This window comes from Macaca nemestrina, chromosome 7 (assembly GCF_043159975.1).
Source record: "Macaca nemestrina isolate mMacNem1 chromosome 7, mMacNem.hap1, whole genome shotgun sequence".
NCBI classification, from domain to species: Eukaryota; Metazoa; Chordata; class Mammalia; order Primates; family Cercopithecidae; genus Macaca; species Macaca nemestrina.
Window position 1 is genome coordinate 54836517 of NC_092131.1, and position 19040 is coordinate 54855556.

The 19040-nt window shown below is 39.3% G+C and overlaps 1 protein-coding gene across 3 annotated transcripts in view; it reads right to left on the reverse strand.

Annotated features, from left to right (window-relative positions):
* Window positions 1-18108, reverse strand: part of LOC139364290 (uncharacterized) — a 216298-nt gene extending 198190 nt beyond the window's left edge. For 2 of the 3 annotated variants that reach the window (XR_011625875.1, XM_071100167.1), the window contains exon 1: window positions 17833-18108. Coding sequence is in view for 1 of the 3 variants with exons in the window: in XM_071100167.1 (XP_070956268.1) it covers window positions 17833-17903 (71 nt within the window). In the remaining 2 variants the exon portion in view is untranslated. Of the gene's footprint in view, window positions 1-12277; window positions 12332-17832 lie in introns of all 3 variants that reach the window. The other variant, XR_011625876.1, reaches the window with a different exon arrangement.
* Window positions 18109-19040: the final 932 nt, after the last annotated feature.

Consider the following 19040-nt stretch of genomic DNA (forward strand, 5'->3'; position numbering starts at 1 on the left):
TGCTTGCTCTGAACTGCTCCCACACACACAGCTGTATAACCGGCTCTCCCCTGCCTTCACAGTCAGCAGCTTAGCTCCTTCTCTGTTTCCCTGGTTATGAAAGACAAGACAAGCCATGACCTGGCTCCCCTCTGTTCATCCACAAGACAAGACAGCTCTGGTTCTCTCTCTCTTTCTCTGGGCACCAGCACAAGAGCCATGTTGAGCCATGCCTAAGAGCTAAGCCCCATGCACAGTGTCAGCAGGGCAGTTATACCTTTTATAGACAACAGCAGCTCCAAGCCAAGAATGAACCTACACAAACAGGTTATATAACAAATGGAGTATGAGCCTGCACCCTAAACTCACTGAATCTTGCAGGCCTGGATGTCTGCCTCGGCCTAACCTTGACCAAAGAACATCCATATACCTTACATATAGTTAAAGCTACCAAATTGTGTGAGATCTGGACTATTACTAGCCCCTTACACATGGCAAAGGGAAAAATCAATCATTATGTTCTACAGCAACACTCACATAGTGTGTGTGTTTCCCCATGAGGATACAGTGTACCTCTATCTATGAAGTAGTAGAAAGAACACTCAACAAGGAGTTGGGATACATGGTTTCTGGTTCCAGCTCCTACATTACAGTGTGACCCTAGGCAACTCATTTAAGCTCTCAGAGGCCTCTGATGTGAAAAGGCTGGATTGTTTGATCTCTATGGTTCCTTCCAGCACTGGAATGGGAATTCCCTTTGAACCGTATTTCCTGATTCATTATCCAGCCCTTTTCCTCTCTTCGGTGACCTCCAGTTGGCCTCCAAGATGCCAATTAGCAGTTCAACTTGAGAAGGAGAAAAGGGAACATAAAAAGTGTTTGCTCTATGCTGGCTATTATGACAAGAAAATATAAAAATGGCAAAATCTAACATTATTAAAGTTGTTTGGACCTGGAGGTTTTGGTTCATACAGATTCACTCTCAGAGAAGATCACAGACAATGTAAATTCAGCTACACTCCAAGAAAGACCATTTCAACTAGGCTTATTTAAAGGTAAATTAGGATGTCCCTATGCTTCAGTCTTCCCATACATTTCTATAGAAATCTTCTAGTTAAAATTATAACATTCTAATTATAACAAAAAGTGTTCAGCCAACTGCATAGTTTAATTTTCAGAAAAACAAATAAATACAACCAAACACAAAGCTTTCTTGCTCAATGTAATTAATGATCCAATGACCTAAAAGGGAAAGATTAAGCTTCCCAGAACAATAAAAATACATGTATCTGAGCAAAATTTGGGGGAAATTCCTAGTACGGTCAGCTCACTATGTTCAACTTACTTTAAGTTCAAGCCATGGCAAACTTCACAGAATGCTACAAACGACCTTTCCTCTGATTTGGGGAATACTTTTTCAATGGTGTGCAATGCTCCTTCCCCTCTTCTCTGTATGGAAAGTGCTTGCATCCAGTGTTCTCAAACTTGGGTGATGTGTATCATAATCTCACAGTGGGCATGTTAAAAAACAACAATAACAACAACAGATGACTGGTCCCTACCCTCAGTTTGTGATTCATTAAGTCAGGAAAGGGCCCAACAAATGGCATTTCTAACATGTTCTCAGGGGATGCAGATGCTGCTGGCCAGGAACCACACTTTAGGAACCACCGGTCCTATGCCTACTTCTATTTCAAAAACTCATCTCAAACCCCACTCCCTGAGTGAAGATGGGGTAGAGAAGGGAGAGGTATCCCCTGTTCCTTCTCCCAAAATGCTATCAATAGCTCCACAGCATGGCTGTTTTATATCTCTGGTCCCAATCTGCTCACCAGATCTGTTTCTACCCCACCTCCACCCCACTCCTTTGCAACTTACTTGAAAGGGAGGCCCAAATCTTATTCCTACTTTTATGTTTATCGGTATCTACAACAGTGTCCATTCCCACCAGATACTTAATAAATGGACCCCCCCGCACACACAATACACAAATGAATATAAAAATGACTATGAAAGCACTTTTAAAGTCAAAGTGCTATGAAAAACATGTTGCAAATGAATCTGCAATCTAGTTACAATACAGATTTGTTTGTTTTTTGAAATGGAGTCTCACTCTCACCCAGGCTGGAGTGTTGTGGTACAATCTCAGCTCTCTGCAACCTCTGCTCCCAGGCTGTAGCAATTCTCCTGCCTTAGCCTCCTGAGTAGCTAGGATTACGGGCACCCACCACCACACCTGGCTAATTTTTGTATTTTTTTTTAGTAGAGTCGGGGTTTCACCATGTTGGCGAGCCTGCTCTCGAACTCCTGACCTCAAGCAATCTGCCCACCTCAGCCTCCCAAAGTTCTGGGATTACAGGTATGAGCCACTTCACACCACCTTAAAATGGAGATTTTGATTCAGCAAGTCTAAGGTGGGGCCTGAGAGTTAGTATTTTTAATAAGCTGTAGGTGAGGCTAACACTGTCTATGACCCATACTCTAAGTTGCAAGGTTTTATATTGGTGGTTCCCAGTTTTGACTGTACATTAGAACTGACCCATGGATCTTTGATAATATAGAGTCAGATCCACTTCCCACACAAATTAAATCAGAATCTGTGAGTGTGAGACCCAGACATCAGTATTTTTTAAATATTCCTCAGTAATTCTAATGCACAGCCAGGGCTGAGAATAGTTGATCTGTAAGCAATCACACATGATATATTCAAATTACCTTAAAATCTAAATTATGTGTTCCAAACATGAGAGTTTTCTCTTATTTATGATTGCATTAATGTTGATTATACCAAATATATCATTTTATTCTCTTTAAATCACTTACTTATTGTAAAATAATGTCTTTACCTAGCATTATTTAAACAGCCAGAAAAGAAACTTCTAACAGCTTTTAAAATAAAGCTTTACTTAGTATTTACTTAAAGTTTACTTAATATTTACTTGAGGTTTCTCAAATTACTACCATCTTTAAAAAAAAAAAAAAACAGTAACAGTTTTAGACAATGATAATTATGATATATATTTTTCTTAGAAATAGGGCAAGGTACCTCCCAAAGAAAGTGCCCTCAACATTAAGGATGCCAAGTGTCAGATGTCACAGCATGGGGTCCTAAAAAGCTGGTGCTTCCAGAGTGCTTCATTGTTTTTTGTTTGTCTGTTTGTTCGTTTGAGACATAATTTCGCTCTTGTTGCCCAGACTGGAGTGCAATGGTGTGATCTCGGCTCACTGCAACCTCCGCCTCCCAAGTTCAAGCAACTCTCCTGCCTCAGCCTCCTGAAAGTAGCTGGGATTACAGGTGCCCCCCACCATGCCCAGCTAATTTTTGTATTTTTAGTAGAGATCGGGTTTCACCATGTTGGCCGTGCTTGTCTCGAACTCCTGACCTCAGGTGATCCACCCACCCCAGCCTCCCAAAGTGCTGGGATTACAGGTGTGAACCACCGTGCCCAGCCTCCATTGTTTTTATAGTCTGTCTTAAAGAAGCAGAGTCAGGAAACTTTAAAAAAATCTATTTTAAGAAAAATTATCAAATAAAAATCCATAGCTACACAGAAGATAGTGTTCTTTCAAACAAAACAAAGATCTTAATAGCATACCTTTAACTTTCAAATCACCAGAGTTCCTATAAAATATAATCCAATCTTCTACTCAATTTCTACCAACTCTTCGCAAAGACATCTGTGCCATAATGTAAGGAATGTTTATAGGGTTAACTTTGATCTTGGTGTCTAAAAAAGCTGCCCAGATAATACAAAACTTTCTAGACATTGAGTGATCTGTTCTAACATTGTACTAGAAATGGGCTACAAAATCCATTTCAGTTCCCTGAATCCTGGGTTTCAGTCAGCAGATGCTGGAGTCTCCTCTTGCCAGAATGTGCATTAAAATATCTTATACAGTACTAGGAAGAGGTACTCGGCCAACACTGCCAACTCTAGTGTTGCTGCAGCTGAGTCTCAGAATAATAAAGAGAAGCTCAGTTATGCATTTGGTCAAACCAAAGCTGAGTGCAGGAACTAGGTAAACGTCTCTCAAGCCTCTTACTCTTTAAGAATAAAATATTGAAATAAAAACCTTCAGAAGACTAATAGTTAAAATTCTTCATTAGGTAAAACTATTATGATGTCCCTTTTCTGGTAATCTTAAATTTCCAGGCAATTGTAATTGTCAAAGAGATTTTTGAAACAGCATGATTTGTATACATGTTAAAAAAAAAAGATGAAAATGTGCCAAATTCAATAAATTGTGCTATTGTGAAATAACCATCTGACAGAAAGGAGAAGTGCCAGGAATTGGCCAAAGGGTTCTCTACACATAAATTTTCTAATGGACTGAAGTTTGTATTCTTATGGCTGAACTCAAAACACAAAAACGCTTTGTACATATTAAGGAAAAGCATTATTAAACCTAAGATCCAGCTTTTATTCCCCTCTAATTAACTCAGCACCTTGAAATCTGGTTTCTAGTTTTATCCCTTTTCTGAAACTTTTCTAAGATTAGCAATGGCATCCCACAGAAAAGAGAAGAGGTGCCAGAAATCTGGAGAATATCTTTTCCCCCACTGATTTTCAACAAAGGGAAGAATATAATTTATGTAAAACAAAATGGGTGGCAAGTAAATCCACCATTGATTCTAGGAAAATCTCTAGAATTAATTATTTTAAATATATTAAACACTTAGAAAATTGTGACCACAAGAAATTGCATTGAATTCAAGAAAACTCATGACAAACATTTTTTCCTAAGATTCGTAATGTAAAAATCTCAGAACTGCTATAGGTATTAAAAATCTGCATTTCAGCAGTCATGATGTCCTTATGGACAAGATGAATAAATTGACTGCTCAAAAGTACACATAGAACCAAACCCAAAGAATGCTGAGTTATGAGTCAAAGTCACCCCAGAGAGAGATTGCCAAAAGCATTCCCCAGAGCACCATTCTTGTCCCTAACTACTTCAAGCTCTTACTGACAACTTGAATGAGGGTATTTGTGGCCCAATGATCAAATTTTCAGATAATTTGAAGGTGGAAAATACCATTAATGGTAAATGACTGAATTATATCACAAAAGGTCACACCTGTCCGCACCAACTGGTTAGATTTGGCCTATCTAACCAGATTGAATTTAACAGGATAAACATAAAGTACTACCCGACACTGGGTAGTTTACAAAGGAAAGAGGTTTAATTGGCTCAGTTCCACAGGGCTTGGAAGGCCTCAGGAAATTTACAGTCACAGTGGAAGGGGAAGCAAACATGTCCTTCTTCTCATGGCAGCAGGAAGAAGTGCCAAGCAAAAGGGGAAAAGGCCCTTATAAAACCATCAGATCTCATGAGAACTCATTCACTATCATGAGAACAACAGACGTAACCACCCCCATGATTCAATTACCACACATCTGGTTCCTCCTACAACACATGGGGATTATGGGAACTACAATTCAAGGTGAGATTTGGGTGGGAACACAGCCAAACCATATCATCCAAGGTATATATATCACATTTTATTTATCCACTTATTGATTGATGGCATTTAGGCTGGTTCCATATTTTTGCAATTGAGAATTGTGCCGCTATGAAATGCATGTGCAAGTATCTTTTTTGCATGATGACTTTTCTTCCTCTGTGTAGATACAGAGGAAAGGGATTACTGGATCAAATGGTAGATATACTTCCAGTTCTTTAAGGAATCTCCACAGTTTTCCATAGTGGTAATACTAGTTTACATACCCACCAACAGTGTAAAAATGTTCCCTTTACACCACATCCACACCAACATCTATTATTTTTGGTTTTTTGATTATGACTATTCTTACAGGAGTAAGGTGACATCACATTATGGTTTTGATTTGCATTTACCTATTAATTAGTGATGTTAAGCAGTTTTTCATATGTTTATTGGCCATTTGTATGTCTTCTTTTGAGAATTATCTATTCATGTTCTTTGCCCACTTTTTGATGTGATTGTTTTGTGCTTGCTGATTTGTTTGAATTCCTTGTAGATTCTGGAGATTAGTGTTTTGTTGGGTGTCTAGATTGTGATGATTTTCTCCTACTCTGGGTTGTCTGTTTACTTTGCTGATTATTTCTTTTGCTGTGCAAAAGTTTTTATGTTTAATTAAGTCCCGTCTATTTATCTTTGTTTTTGTTGTGTTTGCTTTTGGGTTCTTGCTTGTGCAGTCTTTGCCTAAGCAAGTATCCAGAAGGGTGTTTCCAATGTCTTCTTCTAGAATTTTTATGGATTCAGGACTTAGATTTAAGTCTTTAATCCATCTTGAGGTGATGTTTGTATAAGGTGAAAGATGAGGATCCAGTTTCATTCTTCCACATGTGACTTGCAAATTACCCCAGCATCATGGTTGAATAGGGTGTCTTTTCCCTGTTTTATGTCTTTGCCTCCTTTGTCAAAGATTGGTTCAATGTAAGTATTTGGCTTTATTTATGGGTTCTCTATTCTGTTCCATTGGTCTATATGCCTGTTTTTATACCGGTACTATGCTGTTTTGGAGACTGTGGCTTTATAGCTTAGTTGGAAGTCCAGTAATGTAATGTCTCCTGATTTGTTCTTTTTACTTAGTCTGGCTTTGACTATGTGGGCTTTTTTGGTTCCATATGATTTTAAGACTTGTTTTTCTAGTTCTGTTAAGAAGGATAGTGGTATTTTGATGGAAATTGCATTGAATTTGTAGATTGCTTTTGGCAGTATGGTCATCTTCACAATATTGCTTCTACCCGTCCATAAGCATGAGATGTGTTTCCATTTGTTTGTGCCATCTATGATTTCTTTCAGCAGTGTTTTGTAGTTTTCCTTATAGAGGTATTTCACCTCCTTGGTTAAGTATATTCCTAAGTATTTTATTTTTTTGCAGCTATTGTAAAAGGAGTTGAGCTCTTGATATGGTTCTCAGCTTGGCTGCTGTTGGTGTATAGCAGGGCTACTAACTGTGTACATTAATTTTGTGTCCTAAAACTTTGCTGAATTCATTTACCAGTTCTAGGAAGTTTTTAGATGAATCTTTAGGATTTTCTAGATATACAATCATGTCATCAGCAAACAGCAACAGTTTGGCTTCCTCTTTAGCAATTTGGGTGCCCTTTATTTCTTTCACTTGTCTGACTGCTCTGGCTTGCACTTCCAGTACTATGTTGAGAAGTGGTGAAAGTTGGCATCCTTGTTTTGCTCCAGTTCTCTGAGGGAATGCTTTCAACTTTTCCCCATTCAGTATGATATTGGCTGTGGGTTTGTCACAGATGACTTTTATTACCTTAAAGTATGTCCCTTTAATGTTCATTTTGCTGAGGGTTTTAATCATAAAGGGATGGTGGATTTTGTCAAATGCTTTTTCTGCATCTATTGAGATGATCATGTGATTTTTGTTTTTAATTATGTTTATGTGGTGTATACACTTATTGACTTTTGGATGCTAAAACATCCCTGCATCCCTGCTATGAAACCCACTTGATCATGGTGGATTATCTTTTTGATATGCTGTTGGATTCAGTTAGCTAGTATTTTTTTGAGGAATTTTGCGTCTATGTTCATCAGGGAGGTTGGTCTGTAGTTTTCTTTTTTTTATTATGTCCTTTTCTGGTTTTGTTATTAGGGCAATATTGGCTTCATAGAATGATTTAGGGAGGATTCTCTCTTTATCTTTTGGAATAGTGTCAATAGGATTGGTACCAATTCTTCTTTGAATGTCTGAAAGAATCCAGCTGCTAATCCATCTGGTCCTAAACTTTTTTTGTTGGTAACTTTTTAATCACTCTTTCAATCTCGCTGCTTATTATTGGTCTGTTCAAAGTTTCTGTTTCTTCCTGATTTAATCTAGGAGTGTTGTATATTTCCAGGAATTTATCCACCTCCTCTAGGTTTTCTTGTTTATGCACATAAAGCTGCTCATGGTAGCCTTTAATGATCTTTTGTATTTCTGTGGTATCAGCTGTAATGTCTCCTATTTCATTTCTAATTGAGCTTATTTGGATCTTCTCTTTGCTTGGTTAATCTCTCTAATGGTATATAAATTTCACTTATCTTTTCAAAGAACCAGCTTTTTGTTTTATTTCTCATTTGTATTTTGTTTGTTTGTTTCAATTTCATTTTTTCTGCTCTGATCTTGGTTATTTCTTTTCTTCTGATGCATTTGGGTTTGGTTTTTTTCTTGTTTCTCTAGCTCCTAGCAGTGTGACCTTAGATTGTCTATCTGTGCTCTTTCAGACTTTTTGATGTAGGCATTTAACGCTATGAACTCTCTTCTTAGCACTGCCTTTGCTGTATCCCAGAAGTTTTGATAGGTTGTGTCACTATTATTGTTCAGTTCAAAGAATGTTTGTTTGTTTGTTTTGAGATGGAGCCACACTCTGTCACCTAGACTGAGTGCTATGGCACAATCTTGGCTCACTGCAACCTCCACCTCCCAAGTTCCAGCCATTCTGCTGCCTCAGCCTCTGAAGTAGCTGGGATTACAGGTGCCTGCCACCATGCCCAGCTAATTTTTATATTTTTAGTAGAGACAGGTTTCACAGTGTTGGCAAGACTGGTCTCAAACTCCTGACCTCAAGTGATCTGCCCACCTTGGCCTCCCAAAGTGCTAGGATTACAGGCGTGAGCCATAACACCTGGCCTGGTTCAAAGAATTTTTTAATTTCCATGTTGATTTTATTGTTGATCCATTCAGGAGCAGGTTATTTAATTTTCATGTATTTGCATGGTTTTGAGGGTTCCTTTTGGACTTGATTTCCAATTTTCGTCCCCTGTAGTCACAGAGAGTATTTGCTATAACTTTGATTTTCTCAAATTTGTTGAGACTTGTTTTGTGGCCTATCATATGGTCTATCTTGGATACTGTTCAATGTACTCATGAAGAAAATATACATTCTGCAGTTGTTGAGTAAAAGGTTTTGTAAATAATTGTTAAGTCTATTTGTTCAAGGGTATAGTTTAAATCCATTGTGTCTGTATTGACATTCTGTCTTGATGACCTATCTAGTGCTGTCAGTGCAGTACTGAAGTCCGCCACTATTATTATGTTGCCATCTATCCCATTTCTTAGGTCTAGTAGTAATTGTTTTATAAATTTGGGAGCTCCAGTGTTAGATGCATACATATTTAGGATTGAAATATTTTCCTGTTGGACTAGTTTTTTTATCATTGTATACTGTCTCTCTTTGTCTTTTTTAACTACTCTTGTTTCAAAGTTTGTTTTGTGTGATACAAGAATAGCTACTCCTGCCTGCTTTTGGTGTCTATTTGCCTGAAACATCTTTTTCCAACCCTTTACCTTAAGTTTATGTAATTCCTTATGCAAGTCATGTGTCATGTGAGTCTCTTGAAGACCAGAGATGCTTGATTGGTGAATTCTTATCCATTCTGCCATCATGTACCTTTTAGGTGGAGCATTTAGGCCATTTACATTCAACATTAATATTCAGATGTGAGGTACTATTCTGTTAATCGTGCTATTTATTGCGTGAATACCTTGTGGTTTTTTATTATTATTATTGTTTTATAGGTCCTGTGAGATTTATGTTTTAAGAAGGTTCTATTTTGGTGCATTTTGAGGATTTGTTTCATGATTTAGAGCTTCTTTTAGCAGTTCTTGTAGTGCTGGCTTAGTAGTGGCAAATTCTCTCAGCATTTGTTTGTCTGAAAAAGACTATCTTTTCTTCATTTAGAAAGTTTAGTTTTGCTGGATACAAAATTCTTGGCTGATAATTGTTTTGTTTAAAGAGACTAAAGATAGGACCCCAATCCCTTCTAGCTTGTAGGGTTTCTACTGAAAAATCTGCTGTTAATCTGTTAAGGTTTTCCTTTATAAGTTATTTGATGCTTTTGCCTCACAGCTCTAAAGATTCTTTCCTTCATCTTGACTTTAGAAAATGTGATGACTGTGTGCCTAGGTGATGATCTTTTTGCAATGAATTTCCCAGGTGTTCTTTGAGCTTCTTGTATTTGGATGTCTAGATCACTAGCAAGGCTGGGAAAGTTGTGTTCTATTATTCCCTCAAATATGTTTTCCAAACTTTTAGATTTCTCTTCTTCCTTGGAAATACCAACTATTCTTAGGTTTGCTTGTTTAACATAATCCTAAACTTCCTGGAGGTTTTGTTTCATTTTTTTATTATTCTTTATTATTTGTCTTTGTAGGATTGGCTTAATTCGAAAGCCTTGTCTTTAGGCTTTGAGGTTCTTTCTTCTACTTGTTCAATTCTATTGCTGAGACTTTCCAATGGATTTTTCAATTCTCTAAGTGTGTCCTTCTTTTTCAGAAGTTGTGATTGTTTTTTATTTAGGCTATCAATTTCACTGGAGATGTTTCCATTTATATATTTTTTTCATTTCTTTAAGATGGACTTCACCCTTCTGTGGTACCTCCTTGATTGGCTTAATAGTCAACCTTTTGAGTTCTGTTTCTGGCAATTTAGAGATTTCGTCTTGTTTGGATCCATTGCTGTTGAGCTACTGTGATCTTTTGGGGCTAAGAACTTTGTTTTGTCATATTACCAGAATTGTTTCTCTGGTTTCTTCTCACTGGGGTAGACTATGTTAGAGGGAAGATGTGGAGCTCAAAGACTGTTTAGATTATTTTGTCCCACCTGGTGCTGCCTTGACATGGTGCTCTCCACTTTCTCCTAGGTTTGGGCTCTCCACTTTCTCCTAGGTTTGGGCCTTCCTGAGAGCTGAACTGCAGTGATCATTATTTCTCTTCTGGATCAGCCACCCAGCAGAGCAACCAGGCTCCACGCTGGTACTGGGGAGTATCTGCAAAGAGTCCTGTGATGTGATCCATCTTCAGGTCCCTCAGCCACGGATACCAGCACCTGCTGAAGTGGAAGTAGCAGGGGAGTGAAGTGGATTCTGTGAGGGTGCTTGGTAGTATTTTTGTTGTGTTGCATTAGTTTTGTGTTGGTTGGCCTCCAGCCAGGAGGTGGTGCTTTCAAGAGCACATCAGCTGTGGCAGTGTTGGGAGGATCAGGAGGTGGGTGGGGCCATAGAGCTCCCAAGAGGTTATTTTCTTTGTCTTCGGAGTTCCTTGGCTGTCCCATGGAGCCTGCCGTTGAAGTTCAAAGGGTCTGTGGATTATCTTGGCTTTCCTGGTATGCTCTTGTAGTAGTTCTTGGAGCAAAAGTTCACAATGTGGGTCAGTCTCCACATGCTTCTCTGTCTGTCTGAGTGGGAGCTGCAAGTTAGTCCTGCCTTCTATCTGCCATTTTCCCAAAATTTTAAAATTCTATAATTTTGCCCTAGCCCAGGCCAGGGCCAAGGCTACCTCAGAGAGGAGTGATGTACCTGTGGTCTGTGACTGCGGGGTGGGTCTGGCATCTTTTAAAGTCTGATAAGAAACATCTACCATCTATTTTCTCTGAAGCCTGCTACCTGGAGACTTCATCTATGTAATAAGAACCTTAGTCTCCACAACTTCTTATCTTAACCCAGACATTCCTTTCTATTGATTCCAGGTCTTTAAATAACAACTTAACACTTTCAATTAATTGCCAATCAGAAAATCTTTGAGTCCACCTATGGTTTGTATTGATTAATGTTTGCTTGTAACTTCTGCCTCCCTAAAATATACAAAATCAAGCTATAACCCAACCATCTTGGGCACATGTTCTCAGGACGTCCTGAGGTTGTGTCACAGACATGTCCTTAACCTTGGCAAAATTAACTTCTAAATTGATTGAGACTTGTCTCAAATACATTTTGGTTTACGGTACATTAATATGGTAATACTCTAGCCCTCCACAAGCCCTTTATTTGCACTTTCCTGAACTGCCTACTGTATAGTCCTACTGTATAGCTACTATTTCTAAGCAAATCTGAAAACCATTTATGATCTTAATAGCTATAATTTATTCAGTGTTTCTTGTGTACCTAGCACTCAGCTAGGTATTTATAGATAAATTACTTCTAAACCTCACCAAAATGCAGCAGGGGTAGGCATTTTTACTTCCATTTTATGTACGTCCTCATGGAAACTCAGATGATTTAGAGATTTATGTGTCCAAAAATCAGAGGCCAAGTGCCTGGGCCACCGTCTTTCTACTTTCTCCCCAGATAATTGTCCCCAAATATTTTGGCCATCTTAGAAAAGTAGTCCCCATTCCAAGCCCCAAACTACCAAGTTCCTGAGCAGTTCCTAACCTTAAGAGAATACTCCTACAGATGCATTTCACACATTGTTACCTCTGTGCAATACAGTCATAGCATTACTTGGTCACTGATTGTATTAGTTCATTTTCACGCTGCTGACAAAGACATATCAAGACTGGGAAGAAAAAGAGGTTTAATTGGACTTACAGTTCCACATGGCTGCGGAGGCCTCAGAATCATGCCAGAGAGTGAAAGTCACTTCTTACGTGGTGGCAGCAAGAGAGAAATGAGGAGGAAGCAAAAATGAAAACTCTGATAAGCCCATCAGATATTGTGAGACTTATTCACTATCATGAGTATAGGACAGGAAAGACCAGCCCCCATGATTCAATTACCTTCCTGTAGATCCTTCCCACAACATGTGGAAATTCTGGGAGATACAATTCAAGTTGAGATTTCAATGGGGACACAGCCAAACCATAACATTCTGCCCTTGGCCCCTCCAAATCTCATGTCCTCACATTTTAAAATCAATCATGACTTTCCAACAATCCCCCAAAGTCTTAACTCATTTCAACATTAACCCAAAAGTCCACAGTCCAAAGTCTCACCTGAGACAAGGCAAGTCCCTTCCACCTATGAGCCTGTAAAATAAAAAACAAGCTACTTACTTCCTAGCTACAATGAGGATACAGGTATTGGGTAAATACAGCCATTCCAAATGGGAGAAATTGGCCAAAACAAAGGGGTAACATGGCCCATGCAAGTCTGAAATCCAGAGGGCAGTAAAATTTTAAAGCTCCAAAATGATCTTCTTTGACTCCAGGTCTCACATCCAAATCATGCTGATGCAAGCGGTAGGTTCCCATGGTCTTAGGCAGCTCCACCCTTGTGACTTTGTAGGGTACAACCTCCCTCCTGGCTGCTTTCACAGGCTAGCATTGAGTGTCTGCGACTTTTTCAGGTGCACGGTGCAAGCTGTTGGTGGATCTACCATTCTGGGGTCTGGAGGATGATGGCCTCTTCCACTAGGCAGTGCCCTAGAAGGGACTCTGTGTGGGGCTCCAACCCCACATTTCCCTTCTGTACTGCCCTAGCAGAGATTCTCCCTGAGGGCCCCACCCCTGAAGCAAACTTTTGCCTGGGCATCCAGGCATTTCCATACATCTTCTGAAATCTAGGCAGAGGTTCCCAAACCTCAATTCTTGACTTCTCTGTACCTGCAGGCTTAACACCACATGGAAGCTGCCAAAGCTTGGGGCTTCCACCCTCTGAACCCACAGCCCAAGTTGTATGTTGGCCCCTTTCAGCCATGGCTGGAGCAGCTGGGATGCAGGGCACCATGTCCCTAGGCCGCACACAGCACAGGGACTCTGGGTCTAGCCCATGAAGCTAGTTTTTCCCCCTGGGCCTCTGGGCCTATGATGGAAGAGGATGCCATGAAGTTTTCTGACATGGCCTGGAGACATTTTCCCCATGGTCTTAGACATTAACATTAGGCTCCTTGCTACTTATGCAAATTTCTGCAGCTGGCTTAAATTTCTCCCCAGAAAATGGGCTTTTCTTTTCTATCACATTGTCAGGCTGCTAATTTTCTGAACTTTTATGTTTTGCTTCCCTTATAAAACCAAATGCCTTTAACAGCACCCAAGTCACCTCTTCAATGCTTTGCTGCTTAGAAATTTCCTCCACCAGATACCCTAAATCATCTCTCTCAAGTTCAAAGTTCCAAAAATCTGTAGGGCAAGAGCAAAATGCCACCAGTCTCTTTGCTAAAACACTACAAGAGTCCCCTTTGTTTCAGTTCCCAACAAGTTCCTCTACTCCATCTGAGACCATTTCACCCTGAACCTTAATGTACATATCACTGTCGGCATTTTGGGCAAAGCCATTCAACACATCCCTAGAAAGTTCCAAACTTTCCCACATTTTCCTGTCTTCTTCTGAGCCCTCCAAACTGTTCCAACCTCTGCCTGTTATCCAGTTCCAAAGTCACTTCCACATTTTCAGGTATCTTTTCAGCAACATCCCACTGTACTGGTAACCATTTCCTGTATTATTTCATTTTCATGCTGCTGATAGACATACCCAAGACTGGGAAGAAAAAGGGGTTCAATTGGACTTACAGTTCCACATGGCTGGGGAGGCTTCAGAATCATTGCCAAGGGCAAATGGCACTTTTTACATGGCAGCAGCAAGAGAGAAATGAGCAGGAAACAAAAGCGGAAACCCCTGACAAATTCATCAGATCTCAAGAGACTTATTCACTATCACGAGAATAGGATGGGAAAGACCAATCCCCATGGTGCAATTACCTTCCCTAGTTCTCTCCCACAACACATGAGAATTCTAGAAGATACAATTCAAGTTGAGATTTGAATGGGAACACAGCCAACCCATATCACTGATGATCACCTGAATCATAGCTATGGTGGTAGCATCCAAGATTCTGAAAGACTTCTACATCAGGTCTCTAATTCTCATCTTGCAGGACTCACAATGGCCATTTCTTGTTGAGACTAATGCCTTTTTACCATGGTCACAACACGACTCCTGAACAAACGACCTCCCTTCCTGCATCTTCTCATTCCCTAAGATAAAATGACCCCATATGGGAGAATAAACTTCCATCTAAAATGCTACCCTTGAGCCCCCAAACCCACCTCATTGTAAGTGTAACATCCCCTGAGGGATTGATTTAACAGACTTGAACCCACCTTTGCAAATATTATAACAGTGAGAAAATTAAGACAGTGAAAGAGATATCATCTAACCAACCCCTGTGTTATCTTTAACCCCCAAACTGCCCTTAATCATTCCTGGGCTTGGGCCAAGCTAACTCTGAGAGATATTTATAGTTTAAATGATAATAGCCCTCCCCCAAATCTAAACTGCCTTTGTAAAGCTAGTGACAGACCACCAAGTTAGGAGGATGAGAGGAGCCTGAATTCTGCTGAGGTGTAGACATAAACGATTATCAGCCATTATTATATATGTCACAAGATTTGCAACTTCCTAATTACTCCTGCAGATAACATTACTGTCATAGAACCTAAGATTGCCCTTTTGAGCTGTCTTTTCAGATGTTTCTATTTCTGAGGATGATGGCTCCATCCAGACCCACCAAACCATCCTGTGGCCCCCACCCAGAAGAGGGCTGTTTTTCACACCCCTGTGATTGTATCCCCAACTAATCAGTGGCACCCATTCCCTGGCCCACTAAACTATCCTTGAAAAACCCTACACTCTGAATTTCAGGAGAGGCTGATTTGAGTAATAATAAAACCCTAGTCTCCCATTCAGCCAGCTCTGTGTAAATTAAACTCTTTCTCTTTACAATTTCTCTGTCTTGATAAATCAGCTCTATCTGGGCAGCAGGCAAAATGAACCCATTGGGTGGTTACAGACTTACATAGGAAATGTCATGGTAATATGCACTGAAAGATCCATTTGCAGCTGAGATTCCATTTAGGAAGCAATTAGGGATTTTAAGGAGCTCTCCATTCACTGCAGTATCACAAATTGCTTATCCATAGAGAATAAATTCAGACAGACACAACAGACATCTCACATAAGAGACTAGAGCTGAAACAGCCAAGATTCAGGGCTGATAAATGAACGCTAGATTCTCAAGTCTCCAGCTTTCTGGGTTCACCTTTTGCTTTAACATCCAAATGCTCCAGCTCAAACCCCCATTCTGAGCACTGTAGATGGTTCAGAACCTCTGCTAGGATTTTTGTTCATTCATTCCAACAACTTTTTACTGAGTAACTACTGTTACTCAATGTGTCAAGCTTTTATTCTAAGCACTAGAAATAGAACATGAAAAGCAGGTTTAAAAAAAAAAAAAGTCCTTCCCTAATGGAGTTTACATTCTCTGTGTGCATTTGAGGTAGGGGAAACGAGGAGGGGGTAAGCTGCTCTGGTGCGTCCACTCTGCAGCCCACTTCCCAGTAGTCCCCTGTATCCTGCTAGCTGCTGCCACCTCTCTCTGCCCTGGTGGGAAATACTAGTCTCACTTTCTTCATTCTCCATAGCACACCACAAATACAAGTGGGTGTGTACAATAGGAGATGCAGGCTAACAGAATGAGATTATAGCATAATGAATAGCATAAAGCAACAACTTAAAATGGAATATTAAAAATCACTGATCTAAAAAGCCACTACTTATTCTCCCTAGGGCTCTGGTGTGTCTTCTTCACTTCCCTCTCAAGGTCTTTTTCCGTCCCCTGTTTTTCTGAGCTGCCAGCCTCCGACCCTCAATTTCTGTTTACTTTTCATATGCAAACCAATTCACCCATGGCTTCCTAACTCTGCCGTGGGGTGAGGTGGATGGAGAGAGAGGAGCTTCACCTTTCCCATTCAAAAAGTCTTCCAAGATATTTTTTAAAACAAAGACTCATCTTGCCCGTCACGAATCATGCCACTCCCCTACTATGTGAAAGCAGCTATAGTCTGTATGGTCTGTTCTACTTTCAGTACAGTTTTTTTTTTCTCATTGCACTCAGCCAGCATATGCAGGAAACAATATGCAAAATGGAATGCTAATTCTACTCCTAATGTGAAATTTAAGCACTCTCATAAACATAGACTTGGGAAAATGTCATTTAAGGATTCCAAACAAGTTCGCAACCAATCCCAACATACTCAGTATTGAACAAGTAGAAAGTAAGAAGAATCTTATGAAAAATAAAACTGGATCATACCACACATCTTACATTAAAATGACTTTCAAATATATCAAAGATTCAAACCTTAAAAAGGAATCATGAAAGTAAATAGGAGCATGACTGAGGTTTTTTAACAATAATATTCTTGGATGAAAAAGACTTTATAGTGTGGGGGCCAGAATATGCCACTCCAGAAAATACTTCTTTGGCACTTACCCAGTTGGTTATTCAAAGAAAGGCAGACAGGAATAGCTGTCCTCTTATAAAGGAAATTTACATCTATCTACCTTAGTAAGATAAACAGAGATGCAAGCAGAGGTTTTCCTTTGAGGCCCCTTTATCTACCTAAAAACGATAAAGATCTGACACCTTCCCCAAATAGAGATTACCATAAGCTGTCACCTAATCTTTTGACAGCTGTTATCTAAGAGATTTAATCCGTGTAACAAGACAGCCTTTGCTTACCATGTGTTTCCTTCCCTCACCATCTATAATCTGCTGCTACTCACCCATCCCTAGGAACTCCAAGCCCCTACCCCTTTCTCTATGGTATAAAAACCTCAGTTATCTGGCTCTTCTTCCAGTCTAGTATTTTGTGTGGCTTCTGTACATACGTACACATAATAAATTTGTATGCCTTTTCTCCTATTAATCTATCTATTGTCAGTTTATCTTATAGACTCAAATTATCAAACGTTCAAAAGAGAGGAAGGAAAATTCCCTCCAGTCTTACACTAGTAGGATATTGAATCTAGAAAAATGAAGGGAAAAAGTTTAGCAATTTGACTACATATAAATATTAAACTTTCATATAACAAAACTACCATAAACTAAGTCAAAAAAAAAAAAAGTGAGAAAACATTGTAAACACACAACAGATTAAAGGATAATTTCTTCAATAGAAAAAGAGCGCTCATCTCACCAAAATCAACAACAAATTTTTTCAAAGCAGGCAAAGAATATGAACAGGGAGTATACACACATACACATGCATACACACACACACAAATGGCCACTAAAGATACAAAAATATGTTCAACCTCATTTCTACTTACATAAATAAACATCTAAAAAAAACATTGTTTCCTACCTAGGAGATTGGGCGTTTATTAAGGAGAATTGACACACACAATCACAAGGCGAAGTCCCATGATAGGCCATCTGCAAGCTGAGAAAGAAAGAAGCCAGTAGTGATTCAGTCTGAGTCCAAAAGCCTCAAAAGCAGGAAAACCAACAGTGCAGCCTTCGGTCTGTTGTGGAGGGCCCGAGAGCCCCTGGGAAACCACTGGTGTAAGTCCAAGAGTCCAAAGGCCAAAGAATCTGGAGTCTGATGTCCAAGAGCAGGAGGAACGAATGGAAGCATTCAACATGGGATAAAGATGAAAACCAGAACGCTCAGCAAGCCAGCTTATCCTGCCTTCTCGCACTTGCTTTGTTCCAGCCTCGTTAGCATCCAATTGGATGGTGCCCACCCACATTGAAGGTGGGTCTTCCTTTTCCAGTCCACTGACTCAAATGTCAGTCTCCTCTGGCAACATGGTCACAGTCACACCCAGAAACAATACTTTACCAGCTACCTAGACATCCTTCAGTCCAATCAAGTTGACACCTAACATTAACTATTGCATCTAGTGTTGGTAATAATAACAGAAAATACAACTTTCATACACTGTTAGTGTGAAATGTAAATTGATACAACCTTTTCGATAGGTAATTAGGCAATATCTGATTCAGAAATTCTACTCGTAGGAATTTTTCCTCAGATGTATATAAAAGGATGTTTTTTACAGCAATGTTTCCCATGGCAACATGACTACAACAATGTAAATGTCCATCATAGAAGTAGTTATATAAAACATAATACATTCATACCATAAAACACTCTGCAAAATACTATGCAACCATATTGAAAAATGAGGTAGGTCACTGAAAAGTTATATTATGGACTTATTAATTAAGTGGGAAAAAGTAGTGATCTCACTTATAAAAAGAAAAAACGTATACATAGCACTTCTAAATTTCAGTCCGAAAAACTGAAATGTATTTTTAAGAATGTCACTTTATTTCTCTAGAGCTAGATATAATATCTACATGGAATTTCTATTCAACCAAGTGGCAAAACTTAATCTTAACCAATTTGATGTCCTACTTCCCAGGGTTATTTTTAAGTTTCATGGGTTTAGAGTTTGGCAAGGCATTCAATAGACAAATACACCTATTCCCTAGAATAGGTATCTATACATGCTGGCATACATGAGTCATACTTTTTTCCATCTGATCTTTTGATCATTTCACCAA